The sequence below is a fragment of the Strix aluco genome, chromosome Z (genome assembly GCF_031877795.1).
Source record: "Strix aluco isolate bStrAlu1 chromosome Z, bStrAlu1.hap1, whole genome shotgun sequence".
In the NCBI taxonomy this organism is placed as follows: domain Eukaryota; kingdom Metazoa; phylum Chordata; class Aves; order Strigiformes; family Strigidae; genus Strix; species Strix aluco.
Window position 1 is genome coordinate 51,312,342 of NC_133971.1, and position 25,238 is coordinate 51,337,579.

Consider the following 25,238-nt stretch of genomic DNA (forward strand, 5'->3'; position numbering starts at 1 on the left):
TAATACTCATAGCTAGATCTTAATTCAAATTTAACCCTAACAGATTGGTAAGAATTTTCAATGTGGAGCTACAATCCAGAGGAGAAAAAAAATGGGTTTTACAAATATAAAAAAGATGTTGTAAACAATGGAAGAGCTAGTTCAAGCTGACAGGACAAAAAGAAATGTAATCAAGCTACAGCAAGTGTATTTCACATTCAATGACAGGAAAAATATTCTAAATTAAACACAAAAATTGGGACAACAGACAAACAAAAATCTTCAAGAAAAGAATTCTGAAACTTGATTATTAAATTCCAATATTATTAATCACTATTTCCTAATCCTGCCAACAGTTTAAAGTGGCTGGCCTCATGACCACTCAAAATGTCATCCAGTTTAGGACTGGGCTAGCACAATATTAGCACTATGTAATATCCATCTTTTCCTCTGGAAATGAACTTCATAAAAACCAAAGCGGAACTGCAAATACTGTGCATATTGCTTATTATTTCCAATCACAAAATAATTCCACAGTCTGTAAACAAGGCACTCCAAAGGCATGCAACTCTCCTGCTCATCTAGGGAAAAAAAATACTGCAAAGTCATTGTCTTTCCCAAGGACATAAAAAGTATTGGACAAACTCTTCACCTTTTCATAAACAAGCAATGTGTCTGGACCTAACTTATATTCATCAATTATGTATTTTGTCCAGCGTGGCTCTGCCCTGACTTTCTGCATTACTGTCTTCCCTGCCTGCCACTACTGACCAGAACTCAACAGTATCTCATGAAGCAATCAACATTTCCTTCAACATACATGTTAGTTCCTTCTAGGCAGAAGTTAGTATTTCTTGGAAACAGTCAGCCATGCCTACTTGTTTTACTTAGCTATAGTGTCACCCTTGTCTGTAAATTGGAGAGGGGGACAGAACTAGTATATTTCATAAATAGCAAGTACTATAAAATATTTCATAAAGTCAAGTAATTTCCTGTTTATAATTAGGAATTCTGAATGCAAGTTGCATCTGCTGAGTATTTAAGTTTACCCAGCTTTGCTACTCTGGAATATAAACCAGGAGAAAAATCAGCCAGAACTTTTTCACAAATGTGTACACTATGCTTTGTAGTTTTTTTTTTTAAGAAAGCAGGAAATCTTATTATTTGTGCATGAAAGTAAAGTATGACAGATACCCACTGCCATAACTCCAGTCTACAGCAGGTTTTTTTTACAACAGTTTTTGGAAATACTGCTAAGTGTCTTGCTAACCTTGAGGATTACCCAAATATAATGTATACAGAACACTGCACTGACATCACGCAATTGCGTATACTGTATACATGTCAGTCATTCACTCCAGAAACATTAAACACAAAAAAGGGAGTGGAGAAAATAGCAAACTAACACTTTCAAAACCCAAACAGCATTAACAGGAGACCTCCAGCTTGAAAGTGATGCTTCTGTCTGGACATACTTACCTGGCATAATTATGAGAGTCTGAATAAATGAACAGGACTTTACCCATGCTTTTTGCATGCCAGTAGCTTTACAAATAGTCAGTTTAAAAGATCTTTGCCATGGGCATTGCGTAAATAATTTTATATACTTAAGTATGTATGTATATATATTATCTATGTGTGTGTGTAAAAATGCATGTTAAACAAAAGCCCTAAGAAGATTTTAAAAACCCATAGCGTACTTCATAACTTATTTTCTAGGATAAACTATGTTTTTAATTAATCACTTCAGTAACCGAAGCTGTCAGTGACCTTTTAAAATAACTATATATATATACAGCACACTGTTAGATGAGTATTAATTTTTTTCCCCCTCCACTGCAAGCAAAGTTTAGAGAATTAGTTGTTATACTGAGCGATAATTATTCAGCTTCAATTTTGTTTCTTAGAAGTTTGTGATTAGGTCGATTGTGAGCTTTTTTTTAGTTAAGTCCAAGTAACCAAGCAACTATGTGCAGAAATTAACCTTTTTATTATATTATATACTGTAGTAGTAAAGTTTGTTTGAAGTGCATGAATAAAAAGTTAGTGAAATTACAGGAGGAACAATCTAATATAGCAATAATAGGTGCATTCACTGTGCATCTGAGAGGAGGAGGGGGGAAAAAAGAAGAGTTTTCACTCATTTTGGCCTAAAATGTGTTCAGGTTTCCAGGACTCTGACATCAGAACCCAGATAACACCAGTTAGAACCATAGGGCTTTACAATAAAAGCTAAAATATTGACCATATGATGGCAAAAAGTCTTTATTTTGTGGTTAACTTATTCTCTTCTAGCTACTCTCTGATGAAGTTGGTGGTGCTGTGGAGGATGATCTCCTTCTTCTTGACAAAGATCGTGATCGTTCAGCACTGTAGGCAACATGCTTATCATAATTTTGTATCTGAGCCTCGAGGAAATCTCTCTGTTGCTGACTGATTGTCTGGCTAATCAGTCCAGGGAGAGCTTGAATGCTACCAATTAAAGTTTCCAGTTTAGTTTCCAGAGTAACAATTCTCTTCTCAAAATCTTCACTTCTTTCATTTAAGTCAGAAATCATGTCATACATGATGTTTTGAGTCTGAAAGCAGAAGGACGTAAACAAAGGTTTAGAGAGACCTTACAAATATTGTAACAAGCAGTACAGCTCTACAAGGGTTTGTAAATGCTTTTGCACTTCACAAAAAAAAAAAAAAAAGATATGAATATTATAAAAATATCAAGTATTGTGAAATAGTTTTCCTTGCAGATTCAGAGCAAACTTCCTACTAAACTTGCTGAGCAGAAACGTAATATATTTTGAGTAGCACTTTAGATGTCAAGATCTTAACAAATTAGACAAAAGACCAGACCTTTTTTGGAAGTTCAGGTGCTTAGAAATTCACCATCCTAAGCTTTGTGAACAGTCTGTTGTGTAAGCCACCAGGAGACTAAAGGCTCCAAAGCCGTGATCCATCTTTGACTCTTCTGTATTTCCTCTGGTTTTAAAAACCATCATTCTTCTAAGCAGAACACAAATGTTGATTTCCTTTCTCCTTAAACTGACCAGGCTTTCTTGAACTGGCTGTAGTATGAGTAGTTGCATGGACTGGTTTTTGAATGTAATGCAAGGAGTAAAAACTCAATTGTATGCTTTGCTGCTTCCACATTCCCCAATCTGCCCTCTACAAAACAGTGTTTGGTTACAGCAAGTACATAGAGTGTACTTTAAAATGCCGTAGTGGTCAGTAAAAATGTAACCTGAAACGCGTTAATTCATAGAGACTTGGAGCTGGTTAGAAATAATGGCTGAATTTCTCCCTCTGACAGACTGAGACTTCAGATTGGAGTTAACCTAGAGTCAAAATTGGATGTAATTCAGCAGGCAAACTGGTTGAAGTTTATAAAACATCCAAAAGGAATGAAAATTAATTGAATGACTGACTGTCTGAAGTGTAAAGCACTTCAGTATCAGATGAGTGTTGATAACCCATTTCTCTGCCCCCTGTTTCAAGATGCTAGCATAACCCTTGAAAGCAAAGTAGTCTACATTAAATAGTATCTGAAGAGTCTTTATCAGTTGCCAGAAGAATGAGATTGAAATGTATTTTCAGCAACTGAAGTTGTCAGGTGATTCTCTAAAGCAGAAGGGGAATGAGCACTGAAGAGTTTAATCTCTGCTTTGATGCACTTTAAATTGAGGAGGGTTTTGAGGTACAAGAGAAGGTGTACAAGAAACCCTTAGCAAAAGCCCATTAATGCCTTTAATGTAGCCTCGAATTAAGATCAAAGTAACTGTTAAATACTGAGGTCTAATGTGAAACCTGGAATGTTATCAGCTCAGCCCTCTAACTATCTAGTAATTATTTTATATTAATGAAAAATCCCAGCAACAATAGACAAGAAATTTGCAATTTAGTAGTCTTTTTACCTCATCTCAAATGGTTTTAAAAAGATTAATAAAGCCTTATGATATATCAGCAAAGTAGGCAGATATTATTCATTATAAAAACTTAAATAAATTCAGATCTAAATTTACTTGTCCAAAGTCACAGCTGCGTAAGACAAGAGGGATAGAAAACCAGAACCTCTGATTTCAGTCTGTGTGAGAGCCTGATTACTATGGATTTTCACAGCACAGTCACTATCACCAGACAAGAAATCTCTTTGCTACCCAGGACTACACTACTACGACCCACTCACAGTTCACCATTTACTATGACCACTGCAGTCATTTCAGGAGCTCTCAGGATCAGCCTCTCAATTGCAAAATCTTTTTCAAATGTACAAAAAATAAATAAATATGGTGCATTGAAACTTTGGTCAGAGCCATAAACAGGATTGTTATTCAGTAGGTGTTACCACAAAACACACACATATTTTCATTTTCTACAAATAACAAACTTGTTAATGATATTTGTATGTATAATGCACAACATTTTCACTTACAAACTCTTCATTTTGAAAGGACGAATGTTAAGCCACAGTAATTGCCTACTAACCTTTGCCAGGTCCACCAAAGTGTTGGCTTGATCATTCAGTTTCCTTTGTTCCATTTTTACACTTCTTAATCTAAAAAGTTGAATTATAAGTCAGATTTTTTTGTGTATGTGGTCATATTAGGATTTCTAAAAAGCATGCACAAAACTTACAAGACCAGATAACTGCATGGACAATGCCTTGAGTATTTTGTGTAAAGTCAGAGTTGATCATGTGCCTGCTACAATGAGAAGCATGCTTCTTCAACACGGCAAAAAAGGAAAGAGCAAGGAAATGTGATGTCCTTGAGAATACCATTTGGCATGGTCAAAGTTAAATTCAAAAAGGGAGAGAACAATTTATCCAGACTATATGAAAGAAAGCCAAAACATTCCTCAAAGCCTCAGTATCGTGACAAGTAGATATAGGAAGAAACATAGAACAACTGGGTTTTGTCATTAATGTTGTAGCAATTAAGAATCTTCCCATGCCTACATGACTAGATACAGGTATAAGTCCTGTTCTGTCGGTAATGGATTGGGTTAGCAGGTGTTTGAACCTGATGGAAATACAGTGATAAGTGAGTTTCTCATTACTTTAAACAGAACTTCCATCTGATCAGCAGCTAAATAACCAACATACTTGCCAATACATTTCATTTTCTTACATAATTTGTGAATGCAAATATGATTATATTTTAAACATACATTAGACATTCTTTTTCAATGTGCTATTTAAACTACAGCATTGAAAAAACTATGAAAAAAGCAGCAAGGGTATCTTTTTCTCCTTGATGCTTACCTGTCTGCATTATTATTAATTATACACATTCTTAGAAAGATATATACATAACCTTCCTTATGTGCTCCCTGAAATAAAGTCCATGTTTTTCAGATTAACTGTGAGAGAAGCAATTAGTAGGTTGTCACAAATAAGCAATTTCTCCCTTAAGTACGAGTCATTTGTTCAACATTTCCCAACAGAAACACTTGGAATTTCTGGTGGCTGTTCTAAGCAGGAAGCGGCATTTTTCAAAAACAACATAGCTGTTTATAAACAATGATGTGTGATAAGATACCATGCAGTCTACCAGTACGTCACGGGCCAACCAAGCTACCCATCCGGTTAGCTGTCAAATGAAAATAAGTTTGGCAGCATTTTGTGGCAGGTGGGTTGCTAATGCATACTCTGCCTGTTTCTTAGTGATGGTGTTACTTAGAAAGCTGATTTAAAGAAAGCCTTCTTGGAGATATCGCAAAATCAGGAAGTTGCTGTTCGTATCTTTAGTTACTGAGCATTTCCTTTCACATCTAGGCTAACTGCCATGAGAAAATAAGTTGTGAAGAGTGAAATGCCTTTTAAAACACATGGAAATAACTCTGTTAAGGTAGAAATCAATTGTTCACAGTGGCTTATTACTGGAATGTCATATGCTCTTCTTCCCCTGGAGGCTTTCTTTGGAGCACAACATAAATGCAGACCGTAGGAATGGTGCTTTCAGAAGTTATGAGCTGGAGCTATTCTAAAACGAAAAGTATGGAGGTGTCTCTAAGGTATGGAGTTCTATCATTACAGTCTCAGAACAGAATAATTATTCAAAGGTAAGCATGTAATGATTTGACTGGAGAATGATAACCCTGTTGTTTTGGTGAGCATCCCTCAAATAATTCGCAGAATATATGTTTTCTGCTTTTCTTAAGATTCACTGACTTGTTTGCCAGTTGGTATTTTTATTTTAAAATTCCAAGAAATCCATTGTTATTGTAGCAATACAAGTACCAGCTGACATCAACATGGTAATACCTCATGGTAACCAACACAATATCCATAATAGACTGTAAAATATATCACTAGGTAATGGCAAGTCTTTAGCTGCAGCAGCCGGATTTAAAGAAAACTGTCAGACTTTCATTTGTAAATTCATTATGAGAAAATATGAAACACCTTGATTTTATGAACTTCACTTATCACAGCAAAAGATCATGATTCTGGATCGTGTTTCCATGGCAGCAATCAGACCACTGAAGTTCACAAATAAAGACTCTATTTTTTGCATGCAGACAGTGGTAAATTCTGCAAATTCAGAAAGGAACAGCTTATACAACTTACTTCCGAGCTCTATTTTCATTTTGTTGAAATAAAAAGACAAAACAAAAGAAAACAAACTGTAAAATATACTAAAACAATGAAATGAGCACAGTGGGCTCAACTGAGCAGGTGGGAAGTCCTAAGGAGTTGCTACTTCTTTCAATCGATAACTGCCTGAGGTGGAGTCTAACTCACTTGCATTCGCAATGAAGGAAGATGCAATAGCTTCAAACCTTCCCATTAACTATTATTTGTAGATTTTCTTATTCACACAATTCATAAAATGCCTTTTAATAGTATCATTTAGAGTGATGATTGAAACTTCATCACATTTAGTGGGCATGAGAAGCAAAAAAGACCCAGACCAGCTGAAGGCAGTTTTAGAGCTGTGACTGTGAGTTTGAGACTCTTATTATGATCTGCTCTGGTTTCTTGTATAAAACTGGCCCTAAAACTTCACTGCTTTTATTTCTGTCTCCACTGAAAGTGAAGGAGGGGGACCAACAAAAAACCTACGAATCCAGAATGATGGAGAAGAGCCATATACTACTACGAGTTATTTGAGAAAAGTTCAAAGATGCAAAAGGAGAAAAAATAATTTGCACCCATCCACTCTGCTACACCTGGAAGAAAGCAAACTGCTAGAGCAATGTCTTTATCATGGCACATTCTTCAGCATATTGAGAAAATTATCCTTTTTTTTTTTTTTTTGCTTAAATACAGAAGTTTTGGGGATGGAATGTAAAGCACTAAAGGACAGGGGGAAATGCATTATTAACATATCTGTTCAAAGTTTTGCTGTCACAGCTTGGAAAAAATTACTGCTACCACATTCTTCACCCCACCTGATTAAAGAATTTTTAAGGCAGGTGCAGAACAACATTTTACATACTGTAAAACTCTTCTGGACTTGAATGATATATAAAGCTGCAGATTTAGCCTGCTGTGCTTTTTGATTCTTCTCTGAATGTGTGTGTGCACACACACACAGACACACACAGACACGCACACACAAAATAAATAGCAAAGTTAAAATGTTAAGGAGTAACCTTTGCAATCAAGGTTTCAAGTCCAGCAAAGGATGCATAGGACATGCCATCCTATATCCCAGAACCCCTGCCTCTCTGCCTCCCAATCCTTTAAACCAAGCAGGATGACCAAACTGGGAAAATATACTTTTTATATCCACATAAAAATGCCTCTATTTTTGTTGTCTTTTTATTCCTTGAAGTATTTCTGCAATAGCACAGTAACATTTAATCCTGCAAGTTTGCTAAATGTAATAATCAAGGTATAAAGAATACTTCATACCTTAAGCTTAGCTATCCATTGCTTTAAAACATTGCTATGAAACAGAGAAATAGTAACCGTTTGCCTAAATTTACTAATAGGAAATACCATAAACTGGCCTTTCCTTCCTGTCTTTCCTGCAAGACGACCCATAGGTGTTCTTTTCATGATGGCACTTCCATCACACCTCCTCACAGGTTGGCTCAGACACAGACCCACACTCAAAAGTTATGAAAACATCAGTTCGAAATTAAACTTACTTAATTTATCTACATCTCCGCAGTATCTCATGGAGACTAATTTCATAGACTGTACAAATGACTGCCTCAGGCTGGATGGGGACACTGAATAGAGCAGACACATAGTAGCATGGGTCCTGACCATTCCTCAAGAAGAATCTGTGGTTCCTGGGGTCAAAAGTCTCTTTTTTGACCCCATGTAGTCCAAGGAACAGTAACTGAATCATGTGCAGTTCTGCTAGTTTTGGTGTGCTTTATGACAAATATGTATTATGAATTTTAGATAAATACTTATGGTCTTGCAATACCATAACACAGCTTAATCCTACTACTGGTTACAGTTCTCAGGCTTGTTTTCAATCCCTTAAGATTTCAGTAGAGGAGAAGTACTCATTTGAATCATGCCAGAGGTGCTCAAAGGTCACACAACAACTGTTGGCATATGCCCCCATTTTGTAGAACAGATGTCAGGTGTCATAGCTGACATATCAACATTTGATTTTATGCACTGAGAATATATGGCGGAGAGAGGCAACTAATTGCTCTTGGGCTGTACAATGGCACTTGATGCATATTCTTTTCATTAAGCACTACATCCATACTCATAGGCTCTCTTCTATTACATCATTCTGACTTTAAATTATTAAAACTTCTACTACAAATTGAAATTTTTTTCATTTTTTTCTATCTATTGTAGCTTGTATCCTAGTACCTGTAAGTAAATATGTAACAACAAAGGATAGTCTCAGTGGCAAAAGACAAAAAAAGTCTTAGATAACTCAAGAAGCATGGGAAATGTCTATAAAAATATTAACAAGTTTGATTTACCTCATATTGGATATACCCAGCCAGCATACTTTTTATTTTTTTGTAAACAGGTAATACAGTAAAACCTTATCTTTGTCTTACTCTTAGAGAAAAATCAATCTCAAGAGCAATGTTCTATGAAGGAGAGGAGAGGGGAAGAAAAGGGAGGAGGCAGGACGGGACACAAGGACTAAGAGTAGCTATGAGGGAGAGGGAAACTAAGAGAGAAAACCCCTGAAGAGGAAAACCAAAGCAAAATAGTACTTACTGATGAATAGCTTGCAAGAATTTGCGTTGATGTTTCCTTACTTTCGCATGGTCCACCTTTTTAACCAGCTTTGTGTTTTTATAAATTAACCATGTTTCCCTGAGTACATTGGCCGCTGCATTTTTCACCTGTTTAATAAAAGAAAAACACCAGGCTGACAAAAGTAGCATTATGTCACGTCTTCTCTTTTCTGGTATAAACTCTTTCTAGAGCACTTAAGACCCTGCCTAACTGTGGGAAGTGGGTACATAAAGAAGCTGCAGCACTGAGGGCAGAAAGCAGTAACTGGACCAGAGGGACTGCTGAGCAGTTTCCATGTCCTGTGATACTGGGACCAACTGTCTTTGCATCAGACAATAATTTGTCCCTCTTTAAAGAGTTAGCACCATTTGGTGCTTATGGCAATATAAATTACAGTGAAAAAATACTAATGCATTACTTCCATGGTAATTAACTAAATGTATTTAATAGAATCATAAAATTTCTCTCTTCCTTGTTCTATGGTTAGTACCTCTTAATTCTCTTAGCAATTTAACAGTCCTTTAAATTTCTAGAGCTGTTTAAACAAACTTTTTTTCTTTTTTTGTTTACATTTTTATTCTTGTTTCTTCTTTACCATTCTCCGAGATGAAAAAAAATCTTGTCAATTAATGTGGCCAGTGTTCTATTTCATAAGTACTTTGAATTTTTTTTAAAATGAGGCTTTACATAAAATGTTAAAGGTAAGAGTACGTACAATTCCTTCTTAGGCTCTCAAAAATTTTCAAGAATGCTTGAAAACAACAAAGAATTTCAGTGCAATGTTGATTAATGACAGAATGACTAGGTTACTTGCAAAGGAAAACTGTTCTTATTATTCATCTTTATTTTCTCTCCCTCCAACTTATATCATGCCAGTTACTGCAGCATCAGACCTAAGTCAATGTCTAGGTAAAGGCATTGAAGGAATGCCATACAGTAGCTCTTCTCAGCAAGAGGTCCCGACCTTGTACCTGCAGAAGTGTTGGAGAACCTTGGTCCTGACTTCAGTGGAAGCACAATCACATTTTAGACACCTCCTTACAATCTCTACCTAGGCCTTGCACTTCCACAAGGTATGAAGCTGTGAGGAAACCTCTCTAGTACTTGTGTAACCGATTTGTGACCTGCTGTGCATCTCAGATTTCTCTTCTTGTTTGCTTTTCATGTGCTTTGAGTTTCATGAGTCTGAAGCTACCAAAGCACCATCAGTATTAGACTGATATTTAGATTTATATGAAGGATACCTGAATAAAATAAACCTTAAAATGCACAAATGAACACCAGACTCAAAATCTAGCCTGTGTTTACAAAACCTTTTTCCCTCCTGAAAGACATTCTGAGCTCAGCTGTCAGATTACACTAGAAAAGTGCCTGTATTAGGAAGAGACAAATTATTGTCTGACCTTAACTGACTATAATAGGAGTGTAAATCAACAAGCTCAATCTAAGACACCTCAAGTCAGACACCCTTTATACCTATATAAGAACTGCCTTCCCACTCATCTTTAGTCTTTCCCTACCAGGACTGCTTAGGGGAGACACAGGCTGTTAGTGGTAACCAGAATAGAAACAAGGGAGCCAGCACAACCAGAGCAATGTGCTGACATGTCCTGGAAACACAGTGTGTAGAGTCACGACATGGCTCTCCGCAGCAGAGGACCTATGGCAGCATAGCACTGCACCGCTGCACGGAGCTGTGCTGAGGCAGACAACTTCCTTCCCACCTGGAGCAGAGCCCTGGTTTCCAGCACAGGCATCGACATCCCATTCCACCACCCATCAGTAAGGACAAGCTCTGCTGAGTTCCTTTTGTGAGTGTAAGGACCTTCCTCTCCATATTGGCTCTTCTCAATAATGAAGATTAAACAAGTTAAGAGGACTGTGTAGTTCCTACTCATTTTCTTGTTCCCTCAACACTGACCTGTTTTATTTCAATAATGGATTTCTATTGCCTTGTTCACTGCATTCTTTCATTTTCCAAGATGTTATTGTAATTTAAATTATATTTCATAAGGAAAATTTAAAAATCTTTTTTACAAATTCTAATGATTTCTAGAGGGTTTTTTAAAATAATCTCTTCTAAAACCATTATTATCAACAAACATCTTTAAGGCACTTCAGTACTGTGTGCCACTAAGCAGACCCTGTGTTGAGTACACAAAGCAATTGGAAAGACTGCGTCACTCACAAACTATGAATACATCTTTTTCTTAAGAACATCCTTTATAGCTTGAAATTCTTGTATGTATCAGTCATCTAGCCTATTTCAGCTACAAAAATTTTATATATTTTTCTCATATACTGCATGAAAGACATTTAGTTTAATATAATAGTCTAGTTTCACAGCATTTAACTGTTGGTTTTACCAATTAACTTTCAGCTGTAAGGACCCTCCATAGAAAAATATTCAAATCCTCAAAATCTGTTGAGAACTTGCAGTTGCCCTCAATTCAGAGAAAAGCTCAAGGCATTCGATTCTTCCTCCTTGTAAAATCGCACCCCTGAAAAAATTCAGTAGGAGAATGTAGCAGGATACTATTTAAAACAAATGCAGAAACAAATTAACACACATTTCCTTTTCAGTGTGAATACAAAGGGTGACTTACTCTTTTAGTTAGCTGGGTGTCCATCATGAAATTATGCACATGTTTTTCAGCTTTGGTAAGTTCTAACTTCCTTGCCACCACAGCTACCACCAGTGCAGTGCACCCAGCACCCTGAAAACAATAAAACAAACCCCCAAGATGTTACTTCTGCATTTTGCAGAGTTTTTAGCGGAAGTTTCTCCTTTGCTGTAGAAGTATGGCAAGCATCAGGTGATTCATACCTGGTAAATATAGTGAAGACACTACAGCTATTTCAGCTCAGAGTAATAGGAAAAGTCAGTAATTACAGGCTGGTAAACTGTCAAGGCATCAAAATAATTAGTGAGCAGCAGCATTTAAAACTTCTGCTTTTTTTCCTGCAGGGGTTGAAAATTTGAACACATCCCATTTCTAGTGCATAAACGAAGGGGTGATCAAAACAACTTTTAAAACCCAGAATATTAGTAAATAAATGCAGAATACCCTGTTTTTAACAATTGTCTCAAGGTCACAGCAATTGCTAAAGAGGAAATAAGATTAGATTAGTATTTAGTATACAAAAAAACCAAAGTTTCTTAGGATTTTCTGTAGGGCCTAAAAATAATAAATTTAGTATTTAATCACTTTAATATACTTCCCTGTTGTTCTCTGAGTCCTTCAATTATCTTTTCCTAAAATATTTCTGCTTATCTTATTACCATTTAAAATAGCACACATACACAACATCATTTCTTCAAAACTTGGATGGAGAAAATATCAATTTTCTAATTTGTGCTGTGTATATGTATCTATATGCACATATATACACGCACATGCATGTTCACAACAGGCCAAAGCCAGTAGGTGCCTGTCCCTTTGAGATGACAATGCCTTTATCAGCATTACAAATTTAAATGTTTGGGGGGGGGGGGGGGAAAGGAAAGGAGGCTAAAATGAGCCAGGTAATGAGAAGCAGTGTCTACTATACACATCTAGAGGTATCATTTACTTTACACTATTAATAAATACTGCTGCCTTAGTCTTTTTTTTAAAACAAATCTTTACAGGTTCTTTTTAAAAAAGTACAAAAACCGTATTAAATATACAAGGCTGTTTTTAACTTGCAGGTTCATCCCAAACTAACTGTTACTGCACCTGTGTCAATTACTCTCCAGTATAAAGCAATCTCTTCTTGCACATTGAAATTTACCACATTTTCATCTGCAGAACTTTCTTCCACTCTTTCTGTATTTCTCCCATTAATTTACTTTCTCTCCATTCCCCACTTCTGTAACTGCCTTAATCTCTCCAGAAAATCCAGAAGAAATCTCTGAATCTAGCTTCCAAAATATAAGCTCCATTAATAAACACATAGAGACTGTCAAATAAATTATCTCATTGTAAACCCTTATTCACATAGTGTCCTCAAAAAAATGAATCTGCTCTCTCTGCTTACTTACTGACGCACCCAACGAATTTTGTGAATGTCTCCAATGAATTAATTCTTCATTCCCTTGGTAGATTGTTCCAAGAAATCCATGTGCTCCGTCAAACACCTAATTCTCTGCAACTAGTTCTCACCTATCAAAGCTTCTATCCCCAACTGCTTTCAACATTTTCTTGAATGAGTCCCTTGTAACTTTGCTGCATTTCCTGCTTCTCTCCTGCCCTTAATACTAAGCTTCCTAGCTTTGCTGTTCCTTCACACTCTGTTCTCCAACCCTGTGACAATAGAAATGCATGGAAATTTACTTGAAGTCTTGCTTTCTCCATGAGATGAGTCAAAACGGGGCTGTAAATTCCTTTGCTTCTTCAGATCCCACTAAGAGTTAAGAAGAAAGAAGACAGCCAATGCAGCTTAAGGCTGAGCACTTCAGAAATGCACCGAGCCTTCTGAGAAGAAGACTAGGCAGTAAATGCGCTACCATATGCCCTACCTCCCCAGAAAATAGCCCTTCTCTGGTCTCCTTTCCTGTGAAGGAGGGCAGGAGAGAAGTGCTAATATGCAGAAGACTTCTCTGTGGGCAAATAAATAAATAAATAACACCATATAATAGCAAGAATGTGAAGAGAAAAGCAGATATCTTTTGGCCTAGTATGTCAGGATAGCTGGGACCAGATGCTGATTTAATAATGTAACTTGAGTTCTGCCTGCTTACAGCAAGAATGCTAAAACAGAATGAGATTACTAATACAGACACCACTGGGAAACAGGCACAAACCAGCTGCTTATGCCAAGTTACCAGGGGAGAGAAATCTTAGAACCCCCTTCCCAGCCCTGCCCCCCCCCCCCGCCAAGACTGGAGGAATAGTAACAGTCAAAAGGAATCTGGTCTGAGTTGAAATTAATCCAGACTTTGCAATTAACTCTCATGCTTTTTCAGAGTGGCACAGCAGTTAGAAGGGCCAAACACTGTCAAAACCAGTAGCTTTATATCTCACATGAATGATGCTGCCTGGAGCAGCAGATTACTGTCATCAGCAAGCTATGACAACCACCTCTATGGTGTATATGCACTGCTATCTTCCTTATCCCCAGAACAGATTTTAAGGGCACTTAGAACTTCCAGTATGTTAAAATTTGAGGAAAAAGAGAACGAAAGAATATTCATAACATTCCCTCATCAGTCCACTGCAGCTTTAGCTAGAGAGATACATATCTGAAAGCTACCAACTTCCATCCCATTGAGCAGTCCATTCAAGGTGTAGCTAAAGTAAGAGATGAAAAAGCAAGTGTCAGATTTCAAAGAATTAAAAAGTATCAGTTTGTGCCAGTTAGTAAATGTTCATAACTATGTATATCAAAACTAAACCACCTGATGTAAAACTGTTTCTCAAGGGAAAAAATAGGCAAAAAATTTAATTCATGCTGCCTATTCAGATTTTCAGTAATTTCAGGCAAATTTGAAAAACAGACAATTCTGCTTTCACAGTTTCTCAAAATCACAGTATTCTTTTTCTGTGCAGAAAAGTTTTGTATGTGTTCACATGAAGCATTAAATAGTTACAAGCTGTGTTGATAATTTAGACACAGTTGTTAAAAACTTGGACACAAATTATTAGAACACATACAGTGTAAGCAACTTAGGCAGGCCAAACTCGAAGTCTGTATTGCTTGTTTGTTTCATTTAATGGAAACAGGTAATAACAGAATTAACCATCCATTAATTTGATTTCTTTCAAGTACTCTATGATCAAGGGTTTGCCAGCAACCAACGGTTTTAAAAGCTGATCTACCTGAATTTTTCTATTTTTCAGAAAGCCTATACAGGCTGAACTAACTTATCTACTAAACCAGGAGAAGCCCTTAAAGATCACAGATTTAAGAATGGGCTTCTCTAAAACAACAAGACTAGGACTCCACTGAAGAGCTGAGCGATGCCTATTTCCTATTTGCAAGGATCTGAAGATGAAGCACATGAATCTCATCCTCAATGCACAGTATTTCTTGCATGATATGAAAGGCATATTAGCCTTCAGTAAAAGCAAGAAGTCTGAAAACAAATATATGACACATCCTCAGTCTTTCAATTTGGCAAAATAACAAACACTGGACTGCTCAGTGGCATGAGATCTCTGATGGCGATGTAAAACTTTCATTTCTGAACAGTACAATCTTGAAGCATAAGGTTTTACAGCTGTTTAGCTGCTGTTCTGCAGGAAAACATTTTGATGTACCTGCAAACAACTTCAGGGCATACTTCATATCTTTAATTCTAAACATACTGCTTCAGTTCAAGACAAAGAACAATGCCTTAAGTTCAAATGCTCATGCAGGTAAGCAATAGTGCATGAAAGTCCTCATTCAGTACCCTCTCTGATGCTTAGAATTCAAAGTGACTTGCCCTGATAGAAGGTATTTTATGTAGGTATTTGACTCACATACATACTTGGGTACTTGTTAAACACTAGTAGGCTAATTATTTTTTCACTTGCTTGGGCCTAAATGACAATCAATGTTCCTTAGAAAAATGAATGGAAGAATGGACTAAGTTGGGAAAAAAAATGTCAACAGGCATTGGCTTTTTGACATCAAGCCCAACTATCTGAAAACAGCAAGAGAAGAAAAGTGAAATTAATTGTATTTTAATTTATAATTTAAATTTAGCAGCTGAACAAAATGCTTAAACACACCCTTCAGAACAATATTAATTGGTGTTATCTTTCACTTTACCCTTAGGCATCATAAACTGCAACTTTCCCCATCTGTCTGAACAGTCCCTCCTCTTCGCACTTACGTTTTGAATTATTGCAAGCTTCCTTTCATCTGCTTTAACAAAGAAAATTATGCCTTTCTTAGCCATATCAGAGATTTCTGCAATGGTTATTTTCTTTGCCTCTCATTTTTACTATGTTACTCTGCCCTGTGTCCACCTCTTCCCTTCTCTATGGCATCACATACAGAACATTTGCCCTCAGTTGCAATATTTTATGACTGCAGACTCATGGATTTGAGCTCTAATAAGCCCTTTCAGACAAAACCCTTTGTATCATCTCTTGACTTAGGAAAAGCTCCCTGGAAACACATACAAATCTAATATATAGTTTCCTTTCAAATCACTCCCCTTTTTTTTAGGATATTACTTACTACAAGGCCTGGCACAACCAGTGAAGATACTCAAGATACTGGTGTGCCAAGATCACTTGTTTTGATCCTAGATAATGCCTCCTTGTTCCCCACTCTCTTTGCTATATGGAGATGGTAAACTGTTCAGGAATTCGGACTATGTATTTCTACTGTCTTTATACAGTACCGGTATCACCAGGTCCTGAAGTGCTACAGGGATATAAATAACAATAAATAAAGATGGTAGGTCTGTATTAAGCAATTATACCATACACATCATAATACCAGACCTAACTTTGCCTTTCTTCTCCTTCAGATCCTGCTGTGGTTTGATGAGATTATATATCAATATACTTCCTATATACTATACGAGCTGAGATGCCTTCAGCAGCCTAATCAGAGTCCTCTGTCCTCTTTAAATGATGCAGCCCATCCTGAGCTTTCTGCTGTTATTGTCAGAACCACCAGACCAAAGCTGACTAACTTGAAGTCACCACAGAGAATAGCAGACATAGCCATAGCAGCTCGAGGGAAAAAACTGGTGTTGCCCAAAGAATCTGATGAGGGTGAGGCTATGAAGTTTGGATCAAGATCATGCTTTTCCTACTATTTACAAGTACCAAGACTGAAGGTTCACACTGGTGCAATACACAGTGGTTGCAAAACTGCAGGGTTCAGGCTTCAGTAAAGTCTAGCATTTACATCTAGCATTCTGGTAAAGGCCCAGTTTTAGTGATATCCAAAGAGAGGTGCTTGCAACTCCTCAACTAAAGGGTTATCTAAGGGTAAGAATGGTTAGCACTGGCTCATAAACTGCACTGAAAACAGCATTTGGTCAGCAGAGAAACCCTGTACTCCTCTAAGTAAACACCTCTGGCATTTCTACTTAATTCTTTCTTTGATAAGGTTCCAAAATACCTTTACAAGACAACAATGAATTGAGCCATTTCTGCAACTGTCTGGAGTCATATATATGCCTGGAGGGTGCTACTGGTGAGAAAGGAAGCAATGCTGTGTTTCAGTATTTCAGCTGAGAGTCTCCTGGCAGCTTTGGTTTACTGGACTGGAAGCGAAGTGCAGTCTTTAGTGCTGTAGTTGTCACAAAAACGTCCTGCTATACTTGCCTGTAGCTGAAAGAAGGCAGTTGCCACATTTCTTGCTCGCTTCCCTTGGGATCCACTGGGGGAGAGAGAAGGTCCGCTTTGCAGACATATGGTTCTGGTGGGAAATTTAGCTCTGCACCAGAAAAGGCACAACATTCCTCCTGCTGCTCTGCATAAAATGAAAATCCTGTAAGAATTTAAACAGGTATTTTGTTCACTTGGCTCTCTAGAAGGTGGATTTACAGGCCCACCAGGGGAGGGGGAAAAAAAAAAAATTAAAAAAAAATCTTGCTTGAAGTAAAAAAACCCTCTCCAAAACAAGCAATGCAAAAGTTGAGGGAGGAATCCATCCACAAGACAGACAGAGGCTAGGGAAATGGTGTTGCATAAATGTGTTTTTGCATTTGTCATTGTTCACTGGGAGAGATGAGTAACCTTGCAACACTGAAACAAAATAGGATGAGTAACAGGACAACAACTATGCCATCTCAGCCAAAAATGTGATCTAAAATAGTTTTGCATTATTTATACTTTCATATATTCGGTATTTGCCTGGCTACTATTGTCTTCAGTGGAGTTTGTCTGCACCACTGCTAGAATTTTATTGCAACCTTTAAACTTCTAATCTATACAACAGCAAATGAGCAGATTCCTTTACTTATTAGTCCCTACGTTTTTTAGCAATGCTGCAAAAATAAAAATTATGAAGAGCTTTAAAAGTCATATACAAATATGAAGTTGATGAAATACTCTCAGACACAGTAATGAAGACAATCTCTCTTCTACAGGGGTACCTATAAGTGACAGTAGTGTTAACTCTGAGAAACCCAAGAATTGAAAGCAACCTGGTGGCTGGGCTCCTGGGAAACCTTCAGTGGTCATAACAGCTAAAAATCCCCTGGAGATCAAGATAATTTCTGCCAATGTGCAAAAAAACCTTTTTGCTGAGCAAGGAGGTAAAATCCGATTTCACTAAACAAGGAGGCTAAACAGCCTACAAGGCTGATGGGGAATATTACTTCAGTAATTCAGGGTGATGGCTACTGATGACATTCTTGTCCAACACCCATGTTGTAAATACAAAACTTTCATGTGAATACATGTAAAAGTATATTAAAATTTCTGTATTAAATCTAAAGTTATTGCAGATGAAATTACATTTTTTCAAAACATCAGCTCCAGTCATATCTATGTAAACAAAGGTATCATGGGACAATTGCTGTTCATTGCAGCAAGTAACTAACTGCCTTTGAACTTCCTGAAATGCATCTGTAACTACTAGCTAGACCTAAGTGGGAAAGAGTTCCCCTGTTCTCTTACACTTCAAAAACTTCCCTGCTCTACTGGTACCAACTGAAGACCTTCTGAGGAATGTTATTTCTTTAATTCTCCTAATTCTAAAAGAGGGTTACACCTTCCAGGAGATTTTGTTTACTCAAATGGAAGTAGAGCCTCTGCCATTCTTTCACATTTCAGATTACTGCCCTAACTGCCACTACTTCAGGGATCACTCTCTGGAGCTTCTCAACTCGATTTTGATAATTCATTTTTCTCTACTTCAGTTAGAAATTTCATCCCAACAAGCCATAGCCATAAAATAATCTCAAACTATGTTTGTTCTTCACAGAAGTTTCCATTTTGACAATCTGGTGTGCTGAACAACAATAGTAGAGGAGCCAAAGAATTTCTGAGCAGCCCAACTTTTAATAGCTTCAACCCTAATAAATTCAATAATTAACTATCTTCTCCATACTACATTTCTGCTTGACACACTGTCCAGTTAGGTTGTATTATGTGAGAAAGAATAAACACAATCTGTTCTGAATCATGACGTCACTTACATTTATTATTGAATTCTCAGAACCAACTGAATTAAATTCTACCATATATCTGAGAAATGGACCCAAGATACTACCAATTTGCATGAAAAGCTTTTCATATTTTCCTGTACTCTCAGGGAAGTAAAAAATGAACTGTGTTCTAGATTTCTGAAATTCCTCCAGTAGGCTTCTTACCCACAGAACTCTTTACCACATTGTTCTGATCAATCTTTATGACCAGATACTAGAAATTATGAAAATATTATAGATTCTTGATCAATGTGTAAAATGTTCTAGGTAAACCTTTAAATAGCAATACAGTCCACTATTGTTTTACTGTTATTACAGAAAATTGATTTGCTTCTATCAATTCAACCATATCTATCTACCCACAAGGCAGTGTATTAGTCTTAATCATACCTTTTTGTATATTATCCATATAAAGTTTGTAAAATAATTTCATATTTTATTGCTCAAATCTGATGTTTACCTTCTTTTCCTCTTTTTCAGGAATCATCCCAGAAGATCTGCAGCCAATGTTTAACTATGCAGTTACAATCTACTTTTCTTCTCTTTTTTTTACAATCTAGTAATTATTAAATTTCGAAGATGTTACAGTTCAGATTTTTCTACCATCAAAAATCATACGGTTAAAAACTATACTACTCTAGGTGCCACATTCCTCTTATAGATAGTTCTCTGTATTTGTTGGTAAGACCAAGCTGAGTCCAAGATAAAACTGTACGCACAAACACCACAATTTAACCTTAGATGAAGAGTCCCCTATTCTCATAGCAGAAACACCTCATCCTCATCGCTTTTTTCATGATGCATAGGAAAGAAATTGTGATTCTTTTGAACTAAATGCAGACTTTCACAAGGATGTTAAAAGCTGCCACTTGAGAAGCTTTAAAATCAGATCTGATTCATTTTTGATTCACGATTTAGAACTAATAAAAATTAGTATCCCTAAGGCCAGGTTGTACACACTGACTACATTGTGACTACTGTAATAAGAATTCTTCACCTACATGAATGGTGTTCAAATCCTGTAGTTAAAAGATGCTACTTAAAAATTTTCCAAAAGAAATATCTTATCTTGTCCATCTCTATGATGTAAATTGAGAAATTTTTCCTAATTTATTTGGTTCTTTCACAGGCTTAACAATCTCTTTGGAGTTCATTTCAATAACAGAAGAATTTAAGCTGCACTTTCAGCATTAGGAGGCAGACACTCTGAAATAACAGCTATTTCATTTAAAGCAATCTTCATCCAAGCTATAGCCAACCACCCTATGCATCCTGTGACAGGACAATTGCAACTCGGCCATTTTATTGTAGCAACATAGGTTTGACCTACTAGTTCTGCCTCTAACTGTTGGCAGTTGGCTCTGCAGGAAGATTCTGCATCCTTAGCTTTGCATCATACAATAAATGCACTAGCTCACCACATAATGCTGGATGTAAAAGGAAGAGAGTCCTTCTAAAACCTTGCAACAGGTCCTTGTATTTGGAGTTGGAAGAATGGATTCCCATTATTTTATCTTGCACAGGTAGATAAGCTTACAAAGATCTGTAAAAATTATCCATATCACAGTCAATAATTATGCATCTTCCACTATCTTCTCCCCTCCTTTTACGTCTAACAATTTCTACTTCTCTTCTTTAAATTTTCGCTAACTTCATTATACTCCCCATAAAGCAAGGAAAATTTGGCAAACCACCCCAAGGCTCTAACTCCAAAAAGCCATTAAGGAAGTCACTTAGCACCAGCACAAAGTACTCCACCTGTAGCTGAGCTCAGCCTGCTGACCAGGATCTGAGACATCTGCTTGGGTGTGCACTCACAACCATGGATGGCATCTTCAGTGCAGACAAAACTTCAGTGAGCTGCACGGTACGGTGAAGATGCCACAGGTCTCCCCACCTCCTCTATATCCTGTTCAGGTAACAGTGACAGCACTCATACTTCTATCCATCCATCACACTCTTGCAGACCTACCTAATGTATACAGAGGGCAGAGGACACATTTGGCATCCAATTTATAGTCCACTTGGCCCATAGCCTACTACTGCTGCCTAGTGAAATCCCATCGGAAAAACACTGATAGTTAATAGAGTTGAGGTACCCAGTTCAGTTTCACTTGTCTGTCTGTAAAGCATCCCTGCATTAACCTATGCCACTAACTGTATTACACTGTGTCAGTATCTTCATTAAAGTTTCACATGTTTAAGTGCTTTGCAAGATCAAGAAGTAAATTGTTCAATATGACGCTACCTATTTTTTCACTATTTGCCTTCTTTGTTCACAAGTTTCATTTTTATTTTCTTAGATTTTCTAATACATTAATCACACTTCTTTGCTGTCTTACTCTTAATGATTCTCAAGGCTTTTGTATAATGTGAATATGTGTAAAGATTTTCGTATTTTCCAACAGTGTACATTTGCAGAATTTAAAAGATGTCACTTGAGCCAGTGTCTCAAGGTTACAGTAGCTGCAGTTTCAACAGCCAGCACAACTTGGTGCCATCAGTAGACTGCATAAAGTCTACTTCCCAGGCTGGAGCACAATGCAGGGTTCAGCCTGAACAGTCCTATTTCCATCCCACAGAAAGCAGTTCCTGAGGCAGAAGTGGGAGAACAGTCAGGGCACCTGGGCTCTCCATTGGGGTCAAGACACTGAACGAGCCCTCCACAGGTCACCAGTTTTGCAAAGCCAAAATTAACTCTTCAGTGGTCTGTGTAACTGCTCTTGTATTCACAAGTATTTCTATTTATTCTCCCTTTCACCCTTTTTAACAGGGACCTTATCCAAAAGCAAAAACTCAGTGGTATTTGTTATTGATCACACTAATCCAGCAATGTATTTGCTACTTCAGATGGGAGGGAATTAAATTTTCCCACTTAAAATCACATACACAGTTTCATTTTATTTGTTACATTTATTCAACAGTTATCCTGGTGTATCTTTTTATTAGACCATCAGCCATTCCTGTTTAAATAAAAATGTGTCTGTTCTTTTAGGAACTTATCTTTTCCACAACAAACATTAATTAGTTATTGTACAAGTTTCAGAAGAGTAGCTGGTTTTCAAGAATTACATTCAAGACCTATAAACTTTTTAGTATTGCAGGTTAGGCTAGAAGATAGCTCATTATTATGTTCACTGTTTCATACTTCATATCTTTCAGATCTTTTATTAAAAAAAAAAAGAAATAGAAGTGTAATTTCAACATCTGACTTTCTCCCACTGTTCCATAATTTTTTTCTCAGAGATGACATTTGCCAAAGCCATACTGCAGATGTCCTTAAAAACGTAATAGGGGTCAGACTTTCAGTACTGCTTTACCTATCATCACACATTAGCTACCTGGCTCAATTTTTTGGTTAAGAATGTTTTCTGTCTCTGGAGGTATTTACCCCAAACTCATTACCCTGAGATTCTGATTGGAGCCTTTGTGCTTCTGAAGCAGCTGCAGAATTTTTAATCATAAAAAACAATCAAAGACATGAAGGTGAGTCTCACCCATACATTTTACAAGTCTAATTTTCAATGGAATCTTTTTTCAGTTGTGAAAAAGAAAAGCCATGTGTGCAAATGGTATGTATTAATCAGTACTTTAGTTTTTCACTAAAGCAATGGAAGCAACTGCCGTAAATTTTACTGACTCCAAATGGCACTGTCATAAGCAAAATGACAAATACATCTTATAATTTCAGCTTCTGTGTGGTTCATTCACAGGCATATAGAAAAACAGTTGCTATAATCTGGAGTCTGTTTTTTCTGATTTTATTTTTACTTTGTTTTCATCATAATAAAATCATAAGTCTACCCACAGCTATTCAAAATAACAGTCCAGATGCTGCTATCATTTGCACTAGCATAAACGCAATAGCAGTGTGAAACCCATAGATGATTAGTATCAACACTACTATTAATGCACTTCTGCAGGGCTTTGAAAGTCCTAGATTTCTGTTACTGTAAGGTTTTTTTCAAAATGAAATGCTGAAAAGTGCTGAACAACTTGAGTGAATAAACTGATCTGATACCTGCATCTTCAGGTATTTGCTTCTTATTTCTAAACTGTGCCTGAGAAGAAGGAAAGCTTTGTAACAGGGTTCTGACCCCATTCTGCACACCTCCGTGGCAATATATACTGCTTGTCCTCCTTTCCCCCTAATGAACTTGTGACCACGTTTTATTCTCTCTGGCACCAAAATCCAGCTCACAAAGAGGAGCAAGGCAAATACCCCAGAAGATGGCAGATTTGAGCTTAGCCAACAGCCTTTAAAAAAGTCTCCTGAGTCATTTCTCTGCTTTTAGCTTGTACCTTCCAACTACATTGCACACTCTGTATTTAAGGAGATATGCATTTGCCACCATGAGCAAAATGTACTGTAAGTTTTTCTCAGTGAAGGTCAATGACCTGAAACCTGTCAGATGGAATTTTTCATTTTGGATTTTTCATTTGGAAAAAAATCTTAATCATTACAAAAATGCATTGATTGATTCTATTCTTTGGACATAAAATACACTCTAATACACAAAAATTTTACAAAAACACATGTTCAAAAGGGGCAACTATTTGCTACCATTGGTTTCCAGTCATAATCCCAATATGCCTGTTTTAACAGAAGTAGATATTGGAGCTGCATTACTTACAAACAACAGCCAAAATTCAGAAAGCAGTATGTATCTTACTGTTATATACAGTATATATGATGCTCATTCTGCCCTTCTCATTCAGAGGAACATTTACACAGGAGTTGATACAAATAAAAATGGCAGAGTTCAGAGCTTTTTACTTCTAATTTACTGTAGATATGCATACATTTCCCAGATATTATAACACACTGCTTTAATCCTGCCTAACTTTGACCAAATGGTGAAATACAGAAAAATTAAAACCAGACATGAAGTACAGTTAATAAATATATACCGAATCCACATGGACTAACAATTGCTGCATTGTACCAATGGCAACAAAAACTCTTACAGTGAAAACTACACTACTTAAATCCACTTAAAGCAATGGAATGCTACAGATAGTATGTTATTAGACTTACAAAAAGTAGAGTAGAAAACTATTTTCAAGCAAAATGTTTTAGAAGATTAGCTACCATAATGTTTCTTTGTTTCTCAGTAACTTAATTTTAAGAAACAAAAGACAGAACTGAAGAATCATTATTAGTACTGGTCCAATTACACATGTCCAAAGATAATCGAGATGATATGATACCTTAACACGTGATGAAAGACTTCACTGAGATTTTGAAGCTGTGAATTATGTCAGGGTGGAATTTGTTTCTCTATATTTCATTACACAGCTGCTAAATTTTACCTAAAGAAGAAAACCCTCCATTCCATTACCATGTGAATTGTGTAAGTATATATACTCTACAAACCAGTAAATAATTTCTGAGATTAATTGCAGCAAACTTAATCTCATCTCCAATGAATAAATTCAGAAACACTCACCATGATTCCAGTGAGTAAACAGACTCCTTTCCCACAGTATGTATTAGGTACCATGTCACCATATCCAATAGATAGAAAAGTTATTGAAATCAACCACATTGCTCCAAGGAAGTTGCTAGTAACATCCTGTTGATCATGGTACCTGAAAAGAAAAAGAAAACAATTTCTTTACCATGAAAAGTTCTGTTAAACTTTTGCACTGTCAGAAAGAAATCACACTAACTGGTCATCCAATTGCTCTTGTATTCTACAATTATTGCCTTTTTAAAATCAGCTATAAGGAGTTAAATAAAAATCAAATACAATTACATCAGCAGTAAAGAAACAGAAGATACAACAGCACCAGTAGTAGAGATACTCAGGATAGTTTACAATTCAGTATTCTGTTATTATTATGAAAATGGCAGAAACCTCTTTGTTTTTAATAGAATCTCATGAGGGGTAGAAGTCCTGCTAATCCTCTGCAGTGGCATAAGACACGAGTCTCCTATAGTTGTTGCAGTCTGAGGCAAATATGAAAGTCAGGAAAGGATGTGTGGGCAAGGAGACAGCAGAG

General features: G+C 36.7%; 1 protein-coding gene across 1 annotated transcript in view; it reads right to left on the reverse strand.

The window, feature by feature from the left end:
• Positions 1–1,950: 1,950 nt before the first annotated feature.
• KCNN2 (potassium calcium-activated channel subfamily N member 2) overlaps positions 1,951–25,238 on the reverse strand; it is a 73,048-nt gene continuing 49,760 nt past the window's right edge. Inside the window, exons 5-9 of the mRNA XM_074813465.1 lie at positions 24,683–24,824; positions 11,755–11,865; positions 9,128–9,255; positions 4,459–4,528; positions 1,951–2,558 (exon numbers count right to left, since the gene is read on the reverse strand). Of these exons, the coding sequence (XP_074669566.1) occupies positions 2,271–2,558; positions 4,459–4,528; positions 9,128–9,255; positions 11,755–11,865; positions 24,683–24,824 (739 nt within the window). The 3' untranslated portion in view covers positions 1,951–2,270. The remainder of the gene's footprint in view (positions 2,559–4,458; positions 4,529–9,127; positions 9,256–11,754; positions 11,866–24,682; positions 24,825–25,238) is intronic.